This window comes from Perissodus microlepis, chromosome 4, assembly GCF_051167445.1.
Source record: "Perissodus microlepis isolate ML-2025 ecotype Zambia chromosome 4, ASM5116744v1, whole genome shotgun sequence".
NCBI lineage: Eukaryota > Metazoa > Chordata > Actinopteri > Cichliformes > Cichlidae > Perissodus > Perissodus microlepis.
In genome coordinates this window covers 27,588,673-27,603,392 of record NC_140464.1, presented here as the reverse complement: position 1 = coordinate 27,603,392, position 14,720 = coordinate 27,588,673, and the positions used below count along the sequence as shown (strand labels likewise).

The 14,720-nt window shown below is 40.8% G+C and overlaps 1 protein-coding gene across 1 annotated transcript; it reads left to right on the top strand.

Annotated features, from left to right (window-relative positions):
- Window positions 1–8,842: 8,842 nt before the first annotated feature.
- On the top strand, window positions 8,843–14,502 carry eve1 (even-skipped-like1). Its single transcript, XM_084924722.1, has 5 exons — window positions 8,843–8,853; window positions 9,351–9,513; window positions 9,715–9,784; window positions 12,100–12,335; window positions 14,020–14,502. Exons 1-5 carry the CDS (start codon window positions 8,843–8,845, stop codon window positions 14,500–14,502), a joined length of 963 nt encoding a protein of 320 aa, XP_084780848.1.
- Window positions 14,503–14,720: the final 218 nt, after the last annotated feature.

The window sequence follows — 14,720 nt, the reverse complement described above, 5'->3', positions numbered from 1 at the left end:
TGGAATATAACGTTTGAGAGCCAAAATGACATGAATACACCATACATGTATTAGAAATTAAGAAACCCTTCATGAAATACTAAAAAAGTGAAATCTATTAATTTGTGTTGTTGGACAGGAAATTGTCTCCTTTCTTTGATTTGCATGAACAGACCAGGTGGATGAGTTATTTTGCTCCTCACATCATCAACCACAGATTGAGACCCACAATGAACCAAGAAGTTTTACACTTTATTACATTACTTATTATTTTTTTTACATTACGTAGTTTGCATTTAGGTTCATTTTTGTTCTTTGTTTGCTTTGGTGTTGAATCCAGTCCTTGGTTACAACAGATAAAACCTTTTTTCAAAGCTCTCTGTTTTCATGATTCTGGATTCAATTTTATTTATACAGCACCAAATCACCAAATCACAACAACAGTCATCTCTGTACCTTATAATGTAAGGTAAAGACCCTACAAAAATACAGAGAAAATCCCAACAATCAGATGACCCCCTATAGACAAGCACTTGGCAAGAGTGGAAAGGAAAAACTACTTTTTAACATGAAGAAACCTTCAGCAAAACCAGGTTAAGAAGAGGTAGTGATCCGTCACAACTGGTTTTGGGTGGGAGGAGGAAGACAATACAAAAAATACACACTGCAATTGAACCATATGGTAATAATAACTAATGATTAAATGCAAAGTGGTGTATAAATACATAATGAGTAAAAAAAGTGAGTGAAGAAGAATCAGTGAGTGCATCATGGGAAGCTGCCACCACCCTAGGTCCTTTACAGCATAAATAAACAAGGTTTTTAGGATCACCTGATCAAGATTAAAATAATCAGTTGTCATAACTGCCCAAGTATTTGAAAAAATCCTATTACAATAATTTGTTGGTAGTTTCCAAATGCCTTCAGAGTTGAATTCTAAAGACTTTCATTGTGATTGGTAGTAATTTATAGTGAAAGTTACCTTAGAACATGTGTTACTGCTGATTTTAATAAATGAAAGATAGTTCCATAGTTTAGGTAAATAAAGAGTTGAAAGACATGACACACTTACTCCACACCACCATAAGTACAAGTATAAGTACATAGGTATAAGTAAAACTGCAACAGCAAACTCATTTTTCTATTCTGGGTACTGTGGGCAACAAAACTATGGATGTTAAACTATTTGAATGTCATGATAAAAACAAGTCCAATAGCCATATGTTATACAGATACAATTGTGTACTTTGATCATTTGATCAAAAATACCAACCCTTTGGAAAAGAGTTTGGCAGTGTCCACATGTAAACTCTGCAAAGCATGACATCTGTAAAAAGTCCAGTGATGAAGCTGAAATCAAAGACAATAAGAAAATCTCATTGTCATGCGTGGTCACAAATGATGCTATTTATCCTTGCATGGGAAATATGCACTCAATAATATATCTGCACAGGACGTTCTTCGTTTTTTTCTGCATAACATGTGTTTCTGATGAGGCCCGCATCAACCATGTAGTACAACACTTGCCACTGTAGTCAGTCACTATCTGAATATATGTGAGTAATATGTGATTATAAAGTGAGTAAGAGTGAGTGACTGAATGTATGATCAATGACAATGAGAAATACAATGATGTCCATATACTGTAAAAACATTTAGTTATGCTAGCTTAGCCTGCAAGGGGACTTCACATGATGCACTAAGCATTTTTCTTTTCTCACCTCTTTTACTCAGTATGTATTTACACACCACCTCCCTCACCACCAACTGGTCACGGCAGAAAGACTTTCCCACATTTTAAGTCTGGTCTGCTTCCAGGATGAGGCAACAAACATCCTTGAGTACATCAGGAAAATGTCCATAACTGACCGTGTGCTTAGTGAATACCTCAGGCAGCAGTAATCATGGCAGCACAGGAGCTCTGAGTTCTAGCACAAGAGGTGCAGACTGTGCAAAGACGCCCCAAGACAATCCAGCACATAACAGCAGGATGCAAGATGCTAGCAGGCACAACATACATGGAACAACATAACCAAGTGGCTGGCATAGTATACAGGAACATCTGTGTCGAGTATGGCCTGAAAGTCCCAAGGTAATGCGATACGGCCCCCCGGGTGATTAAGAATGACCGAGCTAAGATCTTCTCTGACTTTCAGATATAGACAGACAAACTGGTGATGACTAACGAACTGGACATAGTATCTTAGAGCATAGAAGCTTGAGAAATATCAAGAGCTGAGAGAGAAGCTCCAGAAGATGTGGAGAGGGAGGGAGGCTAGCTCATGTAGTCTGCAAATGCAAGAGAGATTATAGGACTCTTTTTAAGAAATAATTTTGTAAAATTTACATTTAATTTATCACTGTCAAAAGATCCCTTAAGGTCTATTTGGTACTGGTACAGGTCCACACCACATAAAAAAGCAACAATAACACCTTGAGAACATTTCATACAAAGTATGTTTCAGAACCTGGGCTGAGTTGTGAATCAATTTGTTATGTGTGTGTACTAGAGGACAACACACACATTTTCTGTAAATTTTCAAGACATTTTAGCAACAAGAACAGCATAGTTACATATGTTTGGCACATGCAGATTAAATGCAACATGTGCATTGTTCCTCAAATATGGATCCAGTGAAGAAAACCGTGTCTGAGTGTTTGATCAATTACACAGATTGGGATAATTCATTGTTCCAAGCCCCAGACTTCCAAGTTATTCCAAGTTCCAAGTTATTCAGCTGTATTAGCACATTATCAGCCTGTACTTCAGCCAGTTGGCTGTCACTGAAACACACACAACATATACATACATATGCATACATACATACATACACACACATATATGTATATATATATATATATATATATATATATATGTGTGTGTGTGTGTGTGTGTGTGTGTATATGTATAGATAGATAGATAGATGAGTATGAACAGGACAATTCTGTGATGTTGAATGTTGAAAAGCACTTCAGTGGCTCTCCCTATTTCCCAGGAGGTCGCCACAGTAGATGGATCATCATGTTTGTATTTGTATTGATCAACATGTTTGTATTTGTATCTGATGGAAGCCATCATTCATCCAGACTAGAGACCGGCACTAGGAATGCACTAGTTTGTAAATCCCTAAGGCTGGATTTGTGCCTCTACCTGTTCTTTTGTATTTAAAGTAAATATGTTTGCCATTGTTGACACGAGGTCCGCAGACCGTCACGAGAGAAAGAGATAGCGATTTGCAGAGTGTTTTTCAAACCTAGGTAAGCGACTGATGTTGTAACTGATGTCAGACGCCGGAGATTTTGGCGGAAAATTAAAGCGAATGGTAGTTTACATTTGAACAAATCCCTTTAAGCTTCAGTATTACCAAATACACTTATCAATTGTCTTATAACTAACAACATTTGTCTAAATCATCTCCAACACCCTGGAGAACAACAGGGAGAGTTTAGAGGCTCTCCAACATTACATTGATCAGTGCTTCCAGGATCTCGTGATGAAGAAGGCCCAGAGTGCAGCTTCCCCCAAACCTGACACGCCGTCGTCGAAAAGACTTCGCCCGGCAGATTCCCCCGGCACAACATCGCCAGCCGGCAAAGATATTGTCGACATACTGGAGTCAATCGACCAACGATTGTCCAGTTTTGATGCAAGGCTGTCCTTGGTGGAGATTCTTCACCGGGAATTTAAATCCTTGCGAGAATCCCTGGAGTTCAGCCAGCAGCAGGTGGAAACGCTCGCTGCTGAAAATGCCACGCTAAAGGAGTCGGTGAAATGTCTCACAGACAATGTTACCCAGCTAAATAGAGAAAATAAAAAAATAAAAGAAACAGTTATTGATCTACAAGCTCGTGGCATGCGTGATAATCTTGTATTTTCTGGTATTCCAGAAGACGCTGGAGAAGACGCAGAGACTACGGTAAAAAGCTTAATCAAAACCCACCTAAAGCTGCCGGAGGACACGGTGAAGAACATCGCCTTTGATAGGGTGCATCGCATCGGCCCCATGCGGGCTGCGACCGGGAGACCACGTCCTATTGTGGCCAAATTCGGCCACTTCAAACAAAAGGAACAGGTGAAAAGCCGCGGTAGGGAATTAAAAGGAACGGACTTCAGCGTGAACGACCAGTTCCCCAAAGAGATCCTGGAACGATGCAGGGTCCTCTTCCCAATCCGACGCGGCTTCATCCAGAAGGGCTCCCGCACTGTCATTGCTATGGACCGGCTGTACGTGGACGGACAGCTTCACCGCGACCCCGACATCACTCCGTGGCTGTATTAACTTCACACCTATCCACTCACACTAACTTGCATTAACATCTGTTTAACTTACAGTATCAAATCGCATCTTAAGCAACTCAAAAAACTACGGGCAGATGTTGTCCTTTTACAGGAGACCCACAGACCTCTTAGAGGTTCGAATGAACTTAAAACACCTGAGTTTCCTAATGTGTTCTCAGCTTGTTATAATTCTAGACAAAGGGGAGTAGCAATTTTAATACATAAAAATATTAATTTCACAGTACTCGATAGTTATAGATCCAGAGGGCAGATTCTTAATCATTAAACTATCTATACGTGAGAAAAAGCTATGTATTGTAAGTGTATATGGTCCAAATGTTGATGATCCCTCATTCTTTCACGTTTTTTTCAGTGCACTCTCTGAACACTTAGATGGCACACTTGTTCTTGGAGGCGACCTCAACCTTCGACTAAATGAAGAAATGGATAGGCTCAACACAGCAGGAACTCAGCGCAATTGGCAATCCACAAATATAATCAAACAGTATATGAGCGACTTTGGTCTTTGCGATGCATGGCGCTCCCTTCACCCCAACAGTAAGGAATATACTTTTTTCTCACATGTTCATCACTCCTACTCTCGTCTGGATTATTTTTTGGTGAGCAGCTTACTGCTGAGTGGCATTTCAGACACTGAGATTCACCCTATAGCTGTCAGCGATCATGCTCCTGTATCTTTAATACTAATGCACAGGAATAATACTACGCCAAGTAAAAACTGGAGATTTAATACATCACTGCTTAAAGATGAAGACTTTATTAAATATTTTAAAAAAGAATGGACTTCATATTTAGACTATAATGACACTCCCGGAACTTCAGCATCTGTTCTATGGGAAGCAGGGAAAGCTGTGATGAGAGGTAAAATAATTTCTTTCTCATCACATAAAAAGAAAGAAGAAAACAAAAATATTCAGAAATTAGAAAAAACCATTAAATCACTAGAAGAAGCCTACGCATCCCACCAAGATCAGGAAACATTGAACAAAATACGCAAAACAAAACTAGAATTAAATGAGATAATTGATTAAAAAAAACAAAATTCTTAGTACAAAGACTACGCTTACAAAATTATGAACATGGTAATAAATCCGGTCAATTTCTAGCAAACCAGCTAAAAATAAATAAAGAAAAAACAACTATATGTGCTGTTCAAGATTCATCTGGGAACACAGTATATTACCCGAAACAAATAAACAACATTTTCAGGGATTTCTATAAAAGATTGTATTCACCACAAATAAACCCGTCTAAAAAGGAAATTGATCAGTTTTTAGACAACATAACTCTTCCAAAATGATTAGACACTCAAGCAATGGCACTGGATTTGCCACTGACATCAGGTGAACTCCAGGAAGCCCTGATAAGTATGCCCAATAATAAGGCTCCAGGTTCAGACGGCTTTCCTGCAGAATTCTACAAAGAATTCTGGACGATTCTAGCACCAGTTTTTTACAGAACGTTGTTGGAAATCAAAGAAAAGGGCAGACTTCCATCAAATATGAATTCTGCAAACATTAATCTCCTGCTAAAACCAGGCAAAGACCCTGTATATCCCTCAAGCTATCATCCAATATCCCTTATAAATGTAGACCTTAAAATAATCTGCAAAGCTCTCTCAAAGAGACTAGAGAAAATAACCCCCCTCTTAATTCATCCTGACCAAACTGGTTTCATAAAAGGTAGGCACTCATCAACAAATACACGTAGGTTACTTAATTTGATAGACTACTCATACAGTAAAAACCTTGAAACTACAATATTTTCTTTAGATGCAGAAAAAGCATTTGACAGAGTAAATTTCTATTTGCAACTTTACACAAATTTGGTTTTGGATCCTCTTTCATTAACTGGTTAAAAATATTATATAATTCCCCAACAGCTTGTATCAGAACAAATGACCAAACATCCTCCAGCTTCTGTCTCCTGAGGGGCACCAGGCAGGGATGCCCACTCTCCCCTTCACTGTTTGCAATTTTTATTGACACACTAGCAGCAGCAATTAGACAGAATTCAGTAATTAAGGGCATAAAATGCAAGAACGTGGAACATAAAATCAGCCTTTATGCGGATGATGTGTTACTTTTTCTCCAAAACTCACAAACCAATATATCTGGGGTGACTGAATTGATAAACTCTTTTGCAAGAATATCAGATTACTCAATTAACTGGTCAAAATCTACAGTCCTTCCGATTAATTGCTCCTTCCATAATTTTTCTTCTACACCACTGCAATCGGGAAATATAAAATATTTAGGTATTAATGTTTCTCCCAAGCTTGCAGATCTAACTAAATTAAACCATATCCCACTTTTAAAGAAGGTAGAAGGCGATCTGGCTAGATGGAAATGTTTACCCATATCACTCATGGGAAGGGTTGCCGCTATAAAAATGATGGTCTTACCAAAAATAAATTATTTATTCTCAATGATCCCAACTAAACCGCCACAAGATTGGTTCAGATCTCTAGACTCATACATGTCCACATTCCTTTGGAAAGATAAACCCCCACGTATAAGCTTAAAAACACTACAAAAGACCAAGGATAAAGGAGGATTAGAACTACCTAACTTTCAGCACTACTTCTTAGCCAACAGGCTTCAGTTTATCTCAGGATGGCTAAAACATACCTTCATGGATGAACCTTGGCTAGATGTAGAACAAGCACTTTGCAATAATCTAGAGATTTCAGATCTACCATTTATCAGCTCAAACATCCAACGACATGAATGCTTCAAAAGCGTCAACATCAGCTCTTCTCTGACAGCATGGTGGGAGTTTCTAAGATTGACGGAGTCTTCATTAATCCCATGCAAACATACACCTATCTGGAACAACCCTGACATATTACAAAACAATAATATGTTCTAAACTTTTCAGATTGGAGTGGTAAAGGAATCAAATATTTAGAACATATATTAGAAGGAACAGAATTTATTTCATTTGACAGACTAGTTACACAATATGGGATCAACAAGAAAAGATTTTTAGAATATCAACAAATGAAATCCTAGGTAAGTAGGGTCAAGTTGAACTACAAACACCACCAAGTGTGGTTCAATTTCTTACTCTTAAAACCCCCAAATTACTTTCCAAAATATACAGAATGCTTTCTAAAACAGATGAATCAATATCACTTCCTATTGCAAAATGGGAAGCGGATTTATCAGTTAACTTAGACCAAAACTTCTGGTCTCAGATTTGCTTAAAAACCTTTCATCTAATTAGAAATCCCAGTCTTCAATTAATTCAATACAAAATACTACATAGCGTGCACTATACAGGTCATCGGATGTTAAAGATGGGCATTACGTCTACCAACAACTGCTCACACTGCCAAACCAATTCACCGGACAATTATATCCACGCAGGAGAGCAGGAGCTCTCCTCTCTTCAGGAACTCACTCTGCAGGAGGGGGAGATACAGAAGAGGTGGAGGAAGATCTCAGCCTGGGCGTCTATTGTCTTGTGTAGTCTGGAAGATGAGTGGATGACGGGGTGGGTGCAGTTTTCTCTGTGGTGGGGTCGGGTGGGCTGTCCCGGGCTCTGTGGGGCCGGGCGGCGCTGCTATGATGGGCCCCGGTCCGGATGGGCCTGGGCCCCCTTTCTCTGGCGGGTTGCAGAGTATGGGGGTGCCTACTGGCCCCAGGGAGGGGTCACTTGCCCCTCCCTTCCTTCCCTCCCCATCTCCAGCTGCCTCCCTCTTCCCGCTCCACCACAATCACCCACACATGCAGGGCCTTGGGGTAAAGGTGTGTCACCAGGGTGCAGGGGAGGCATCCCCTCCCCTCTGTCACCTTCTGGCTGCCTGTGCCTCAATTTTATCTCACAACTTAGACATTCACATTACTCACACTCTCATAACACATACATATAGGATCTTGGGGGTGGGCACGCTACACGGAATACAAAAGACCATCACGGGCACGTCACTGCAACCCCCCCTGGCTTCTGCTCCGCGGCTGCTGAGTGACCCCTCATCTGGGACTCTCCTCAGCTCTTTCTGGGATAGTGGTGCGGCTGCCCCTCTGTTGGTCTTCCTTGGTCTCTTGTGTTCTGAGAGCCTCTGGATGTCTGGAGTTTTGATCTCCTCCATACCTGCTTCATGCCCTGGTGGACGGGGCTGTGGTACCCCACACCCTCTAGCAGATCATTACATGAAGGAACCTTTTAAAAACAAGCGCGTTCATGCTCACAGGTGTACACACGGGTGCTCACACACACAAAAACGACACCCTTTTTGGCTCCTACCTCAAAGCACACTGTGCGCTATCGATCTTGCATGCTGCACAATAATGTTTAATATTTAGTATTTACTGTTATATTCCCATATATCATCGTGATGTTGTTTATTCTATTGCTCTCGTTTTCTTCTGCTTTCTTTCTCAACAGGTGATCCAGGTGATTGATATATGTATTTTTTTTGTCTGCTTATTTTGTTGGTTTTTGTTTTTTGCCCTTTATCCCCGTCCCTCTTCTCTGCTGTTTTTCAAACCTGATGAGCAGATTATTTCCAGGGCAGGCAGGAGGACAGGCAGGTTTTTCCCTGCTGATTCTTGCAAAATGCGGAACAGGTGAGTTAGAGTGGCCAGGATCTTCCCCAGGGGCGGATCTGAGAAAACACAGGAGGAGACAAACTGGAGTGCACAGATTTAATATAAGAGGTTGGGTGGATGCATAAAAGGAAGCTGGCAACTTTAAGTTTACTCCACTTTGTGAGGGCCAAGTTTGCGTATCAGTGACTTTAGGGAAAGCAGCGACCCATACCTTTTGTCCCGGTAGGTACCTGGGAGTGGGGGTTCTGATGCAGTCTGCATAACAACACTGGTGTGGCCTCCAGCTTCTAATTCATCCGTTCCATTTGTCCATTGGTCTGGGGTTGGTATCCTGAGCTGAGGCTGTCTTGGGCTCCTAATGCCAATCAGAAGAATCTCCAAACCTGAGATGTAAACTGAGGGCCACGATTAGATAAGCTCTCCATGACAGCAAAGTAATGATATTGTTCTTCTCACTCAGGGGTGACAGGAGAAATGGGAGGTATGTATCCAATGAAGCACTGTGTCATATGCAGAGGCGGGTACAAACTGTCGACCAGACGGGAATGTACCTGGGTTGGGTCCCTCCTGGAGGGCCTGCTGGATAGTCTCCTAAATTCCCCAGATCACTGCGCCCACCTTGCAGGAAGTGTTGAGAATGTTGGCGGGCTCTGGGGCACTGATGTCCATGCCAAATTGGCAAGAGCGGGCGTTTGGTTTGACATTACTGGAACTTGGGCAGTAGGAGATAGAGAAGTTAAATTATGCAAAAAATAGTGACCAGTGAGCTTGATGGGCATTTAACCTCTTGGCTGTCATCGGGTATGTTAAATTCTTGTGATCGGTCCAGATCACGAATGGATGTTCTGTCCCCTCTATTAAGTGCCGCCATTCTTCCAGGGCCAGTTTGATAGCCAACAACTCATGTTTCTCTGGGCTGGGGAGAGGCAGCAAGAGAAGAAAGTGCAGGGTCAGAATTGGAAACTCTTAGAAATATGGTATCTAACCAGACGCTTACTTTGCATGCCAATACCCTGGCCTCCAGTAACACTGTGAGGAATCTTAGTTCAGATATTGGTTCTTAATCAGGATGTGTCCTTCAATATTAAACAACTATGTAGGAATGCTTTCTTCCGTTTGTACAGAATCTCCAAAATTATAAACATCCTGTCTCAGAGTGATGCTTTTCTCTCTTTTCTTTGTATCACCGTAGAGTGTTTACCTTACAATATTAAGTGCCTTGAAGCAACTGTTGTAGTGATTTGGCGCTGTATAAATAGAATAGAATTGAATTGAATTGAACACCAACTTGGTATATTTTCCTTTTTGCATAATAAACATGGGTAATGGGTAGCATGAAAATACTGAGGAAGGCTCTGGTTTAGTGTGACTTAAAGTGTGTTGTACTGATGTCCCTGAGTGACAGTGCTGTGGTTGAGAAAGAAAGTCTTCTTTTAGCTCCAACTGTGGGATAAAATTAGTGAGAAGACTGCTGCTGGGATGTGAACTGAAGGATTGTCAAATATCGCAGCTAACCCTTTTGCCATTGCAGCACACTGATCAGTGTATTTATGGTGTATAGCTAGTTGCATTCTGATTGGCTGACCCCCTCCCACCCCCACCCTGTTGGAAAAGTCAAAGCGTTCAATGTGTGAATTTGTGACTTGAGAGGGCGCAGTAGAGTGCTCGCATTCACTACTTTGAGAAGTTGTAAGTATAGTTGTGGTTGTAAGTATTACTAATTAAATAAAGAAATAAATATGAGTAAAATCTGACTTGCAATTTTGCAGCTCAGTATAATATCAATCTACACATTGTGGTCTGTAACTGTAAATTTAAAACACGAATGTGCCAAAAAGATTAAAAGTTAAAATGTAAAAATCCAGTTTCAGATTTCGCACAATTTGCAACATATTTATCTTACCCTCCCTAGCATCTGAGAGTCTCTGACCTCCGCCGCTGATATTTATTATCATAATAAATGAATTAATCGGCGATTAGCCAAGATTGGAATGTTTGGTTTATTTTTCTCAGGAAAGATAAAGCTTTTTTTCTTTGTTATTTCAATACAGAGAGTAATATGCGTATTACAGTTTCATATGCTGGTATATGAAACTGCAGCTGTGCGTATCTGTGTTAAAAGTGTTTATGGAATATTGTGATGTTTCAAGCAACTAAATCAAAACTGCATCTTTAACACCAATAGTTGATATTATCTATAGTAATAATCTATTTCCAGTGTGCCACCTTGGCCAATTTGGAGCCATTAGGCCTGTAATGATTTACTTCCAAACACAGAAACATCAAACGCTGGAGAACAATGAGGGTCTGGCTGCTGTCTCTTCTCTTTAATTCTCCATAACAAAAGTACAAAGGCTGAGACGGAGAACAAAGGGTTTAACCCTAAACACCGTTAACACCTCTCCGGGCCGCGGCGCCTCCGCGAGCCGACGCACACGCCGGCGCCCGTCTGGAGCGCCTGGGATAAGGGAGGAGAGGAGCGCTGCCCCGGGGATCATAGATGTTCTGCGGTGGGTGAGGGGTGGGGCAGATGAGACGACTGAAACACCTCATCATCTAGCTCTATCTAAACAGACCTGTGTGTAAGTGTGGTTTCGGGCTGCAAGTAGCATTTGTTGCTAGGGTTGATCTGAAGGAGCACCTAAAGAGATTTTTATTTTACACGGTGAACAAAACAACAACCGATGCGTAAGTAACTTCCCTTTAAAATAGATTTAAAAATTATATATCCATAATTTAACACTTGGTTTTACTTCGTTACACCCAAACTGTACTTTTAAGATGATAACAATTGCAAAACTTCCTCGTTAAATAGTTTTCTATATACCTGACCGAACTCTGCATGCAGGAGTCAAAGGATCGCGTGTTTAGGTCAGTTAGACTTCAGACAGTTCGACCTTCCTTAAGAGCTTTTAGGATAAATGTGGTTAGTAAATATTGTTTATTATGCTTGGCAGATGGAGTTCACGCCCTAATCAGAATGTGGGATTCACCGAAACCATATCAGCCCAAAAAGAGGTTATCAGTAATTCTCATAAAAGCACGAGAAGTCCGTGTTAATTATTACAAGCAAATAAGTTAATAATTCTGTCTCTGAGCTTTTAAAAGGAGACTGGGTTTTCCAGGACCCCTAAAACAAAGAAAGTTAACGGTGAGGGTTCTGCGGCGATTTATTAGACCCATTTGGGAATTAACAGGTAAGTTATTACTATCCTTACTGTAAAGTGTCCGACTGTGCGTCTGTATCTAAATGTCTCATTTCAGTAGCACAGGGCAGACAGAATCCGGTGGCTGGTACTGCGGTAGTGCACAGTTCCACCGGTAAAGAGCAGCAAGACTCACAGAGCATCCTGCTGGACCAAAGCCGACGGCATCGGACGGCGTTCACGCGGGAGCAGCTGTCTCGTCTGGAGCAGGAATATGGCAAGGAAAACTATGTATCCAGACCCCGGCGCTGCGAACTGGCTACTGCGCTCAATTTACCGGAGACTACAATAAAGGTACCGTGTTTAACTGCAGTCAGTGAAAATAAAGGGCCATGCCAAAGCCATATTTAACAAATAAGCTGTCTTTTTGTTCGGTCTATGCTACAGTTGTATAACAGAAATAAACTAAAAATATGGGGAATCTTACTTTTCCTAAGAAAATTAAACACGTTATGAAAGGTGAATGTAAATTATATAACAAACAGATTAATGGCTGTTAATCCAGCTGTTGGTGGCTATAGAGTGACATCACAGACCTAGCTATACGTTTATACCGGAAATAAATTTGCAAGTGCAATTAACCACTGGTGCTCAAAGATGTTTCAGGTCCACTGGGTGGCTCAAAAGTACTCTTTAGACTGGTTTGTATTGTGAAACAGGATATCCTTTTTTATCTGGCTTCAATTATCTTAACATTGACAATCTAGTTAAACAGTCACAAGAAGGTGGCTATTAACACTATATTTCATCAGAGGTATATTCTCGGGTTATAAGGGCAGCCGTGGGCCCTAAACAAGATCCTGGGGTGGTTATGTATTGAATGAACTGTTTTGCAAACTGGTGAAAGAAAATTTTAAACTGTTTACTTAAGGTAAAGCGATAATACTATTTCAGTAATTGTACTAAACCTTTTGCATCAATATATACTTACAAATTCGGAAAGTAAAAGTGCCCATTATGTAGAATCTTATGTGATTAGTGTATTATTGGGTCATTATTATTGATTACACTCATGTGGCTATTACTTGAATGTTGCCACCTAGGATGGTATCATTGGACACACCTTGGAAAGGACATTGGTTGTTATGGTAGATTGAGTAGTGATAAGTTTAGGGCCTCTACATTTAATGGAGATGTTCACTGCACCCAAGGCAGCACATATAATACACAATAAATACACTAACCTTTTGCCAACCAGTAGCAGTCTTTCTTAAAGAAAGATCAGGAATATAAGAAAAAGCCTTAAAATTTCACAGGCATCTGACATTTTAGAAGCACAGCCTTCTGCAATATTCTATGGGCTGGTAAAATAGTTGAGAACTGGACAGTGTCTAAGGCAGGGGTGGGCAATCTCAGTCCACTAGGGCCGGTGTCCCTGCAGGTTTTAGATGTGTCCTCGAACCAACACAGCTGATTTAAATGGCTAAATTATCTCCTCAACATGTCCTGAAGTTCTCCAGAGGCCTGGTAACGAACTAATCATGTGATTCAGGTGTGTTGACCCAAGGTGAGATCTAAAACCTGCAGGGACACCGGCCCTCGTGGACTGAGATTGCCCACCCCTGGTCTAAAGTAACTTGTCATTCTGAGCTTTGAAATAGAGAAAAGTAGTAATTAAAAGAAAATTAAGTGATGTGTTATGTAATCTGATTCAAAGTGTTAGTGAGACCCCTGCATTTATATTTTCATGTTTATAGAAATTGTAGCAGCTCCTCTCTAGGTATAGAAATGTTGTGATCCATTGGCTTTACCTTTAGTGTCACAGGCAAGCTGTGAAATGTCTCAAATTTTTTTTAGATGTTTTTGTTAAACCTTAATGTTTTTTAAACGAAAAGAAGGGATGCACAGTTGTTCCTCCCAGGGCCCTCTCTTAATTTTTCTAGTCTTTACAAAAAGTTCTTTGAGAGAAGTATTGTTGTGAAAAAGCACCATATAAATAAAATGTAATTGAACTGAATAATTCACTTCATCCTTCTAGGTATGGTTCCAAAACAGGAGAATGAAGGATAAACGCCAAAGACACTCCTTGCCTTGGCCTCACCCATTTATTGACCCGCTGGGGGGGCTTCTGATGGGCAGCACATCTCCTTCCTCCATCTTACCATACACCTTCATCCAAACCCAACTCCCACACCTCCCGCTCCACCCCTATGCTCCCCTGGCTCTCTCTTCGACTACATCATCTCACAGCCCATACAGTGCACCAATGAGTTCAGCAGATGCATTCCATCTCTCCCAATTCAACAAAAGGCCTGGGGAGCTGCCTCCAACAACAGTAGCACTCTACCCCTCTGTAAGCATAATGCACCACCCTACTTCATGCCCCTGTCCACTGTGCCTGCAGTGGGACCCAGAACAACTGTACAAAGCAAGAATGGATGCACTGGGACTGGGCCGGCCCCGCACTCTGAAGGCTAACACTCATTCTGCTAGTGTAGGGAAGACACAAGAGATGGTGTAAAACTAGATGAAAACATCATCAAACAAATGTTACTGCAAGAAAATTATACCATTTCTAGTGTCTTCTGTTAACACTAGAAGCTTGCCAAGCATCACCTGCAGCAGATGATTAAGCTCTCATATTTTTGTGTAAATCTTAATAGAAATAAAAAAAACTCTGCATCTTTACAATAGAAACCTAAAACACTGGCCTTGTTTAAAATAATGCAAATCACATTT

Excerpts from the sequence above, each read along its gene's own strand:
- eve1 (XM_084924722.1), top strand. Across the intron at positions 9,514-9,714 it reads CTGATGTCCATGCCAAATTG|GGCCAGTTTGATAGCCAACA; the intron begins GCAAGAGCGGGC and ends CCATTCTTCCAG. Across the intron at positions 12,336-14,019 it reads TACCGGAGACTACAATAAAG|GTATGGTTCCAAAACAGGAG; the intron begins GTACCGTGTTTA and ends TCATCCTTCTAG.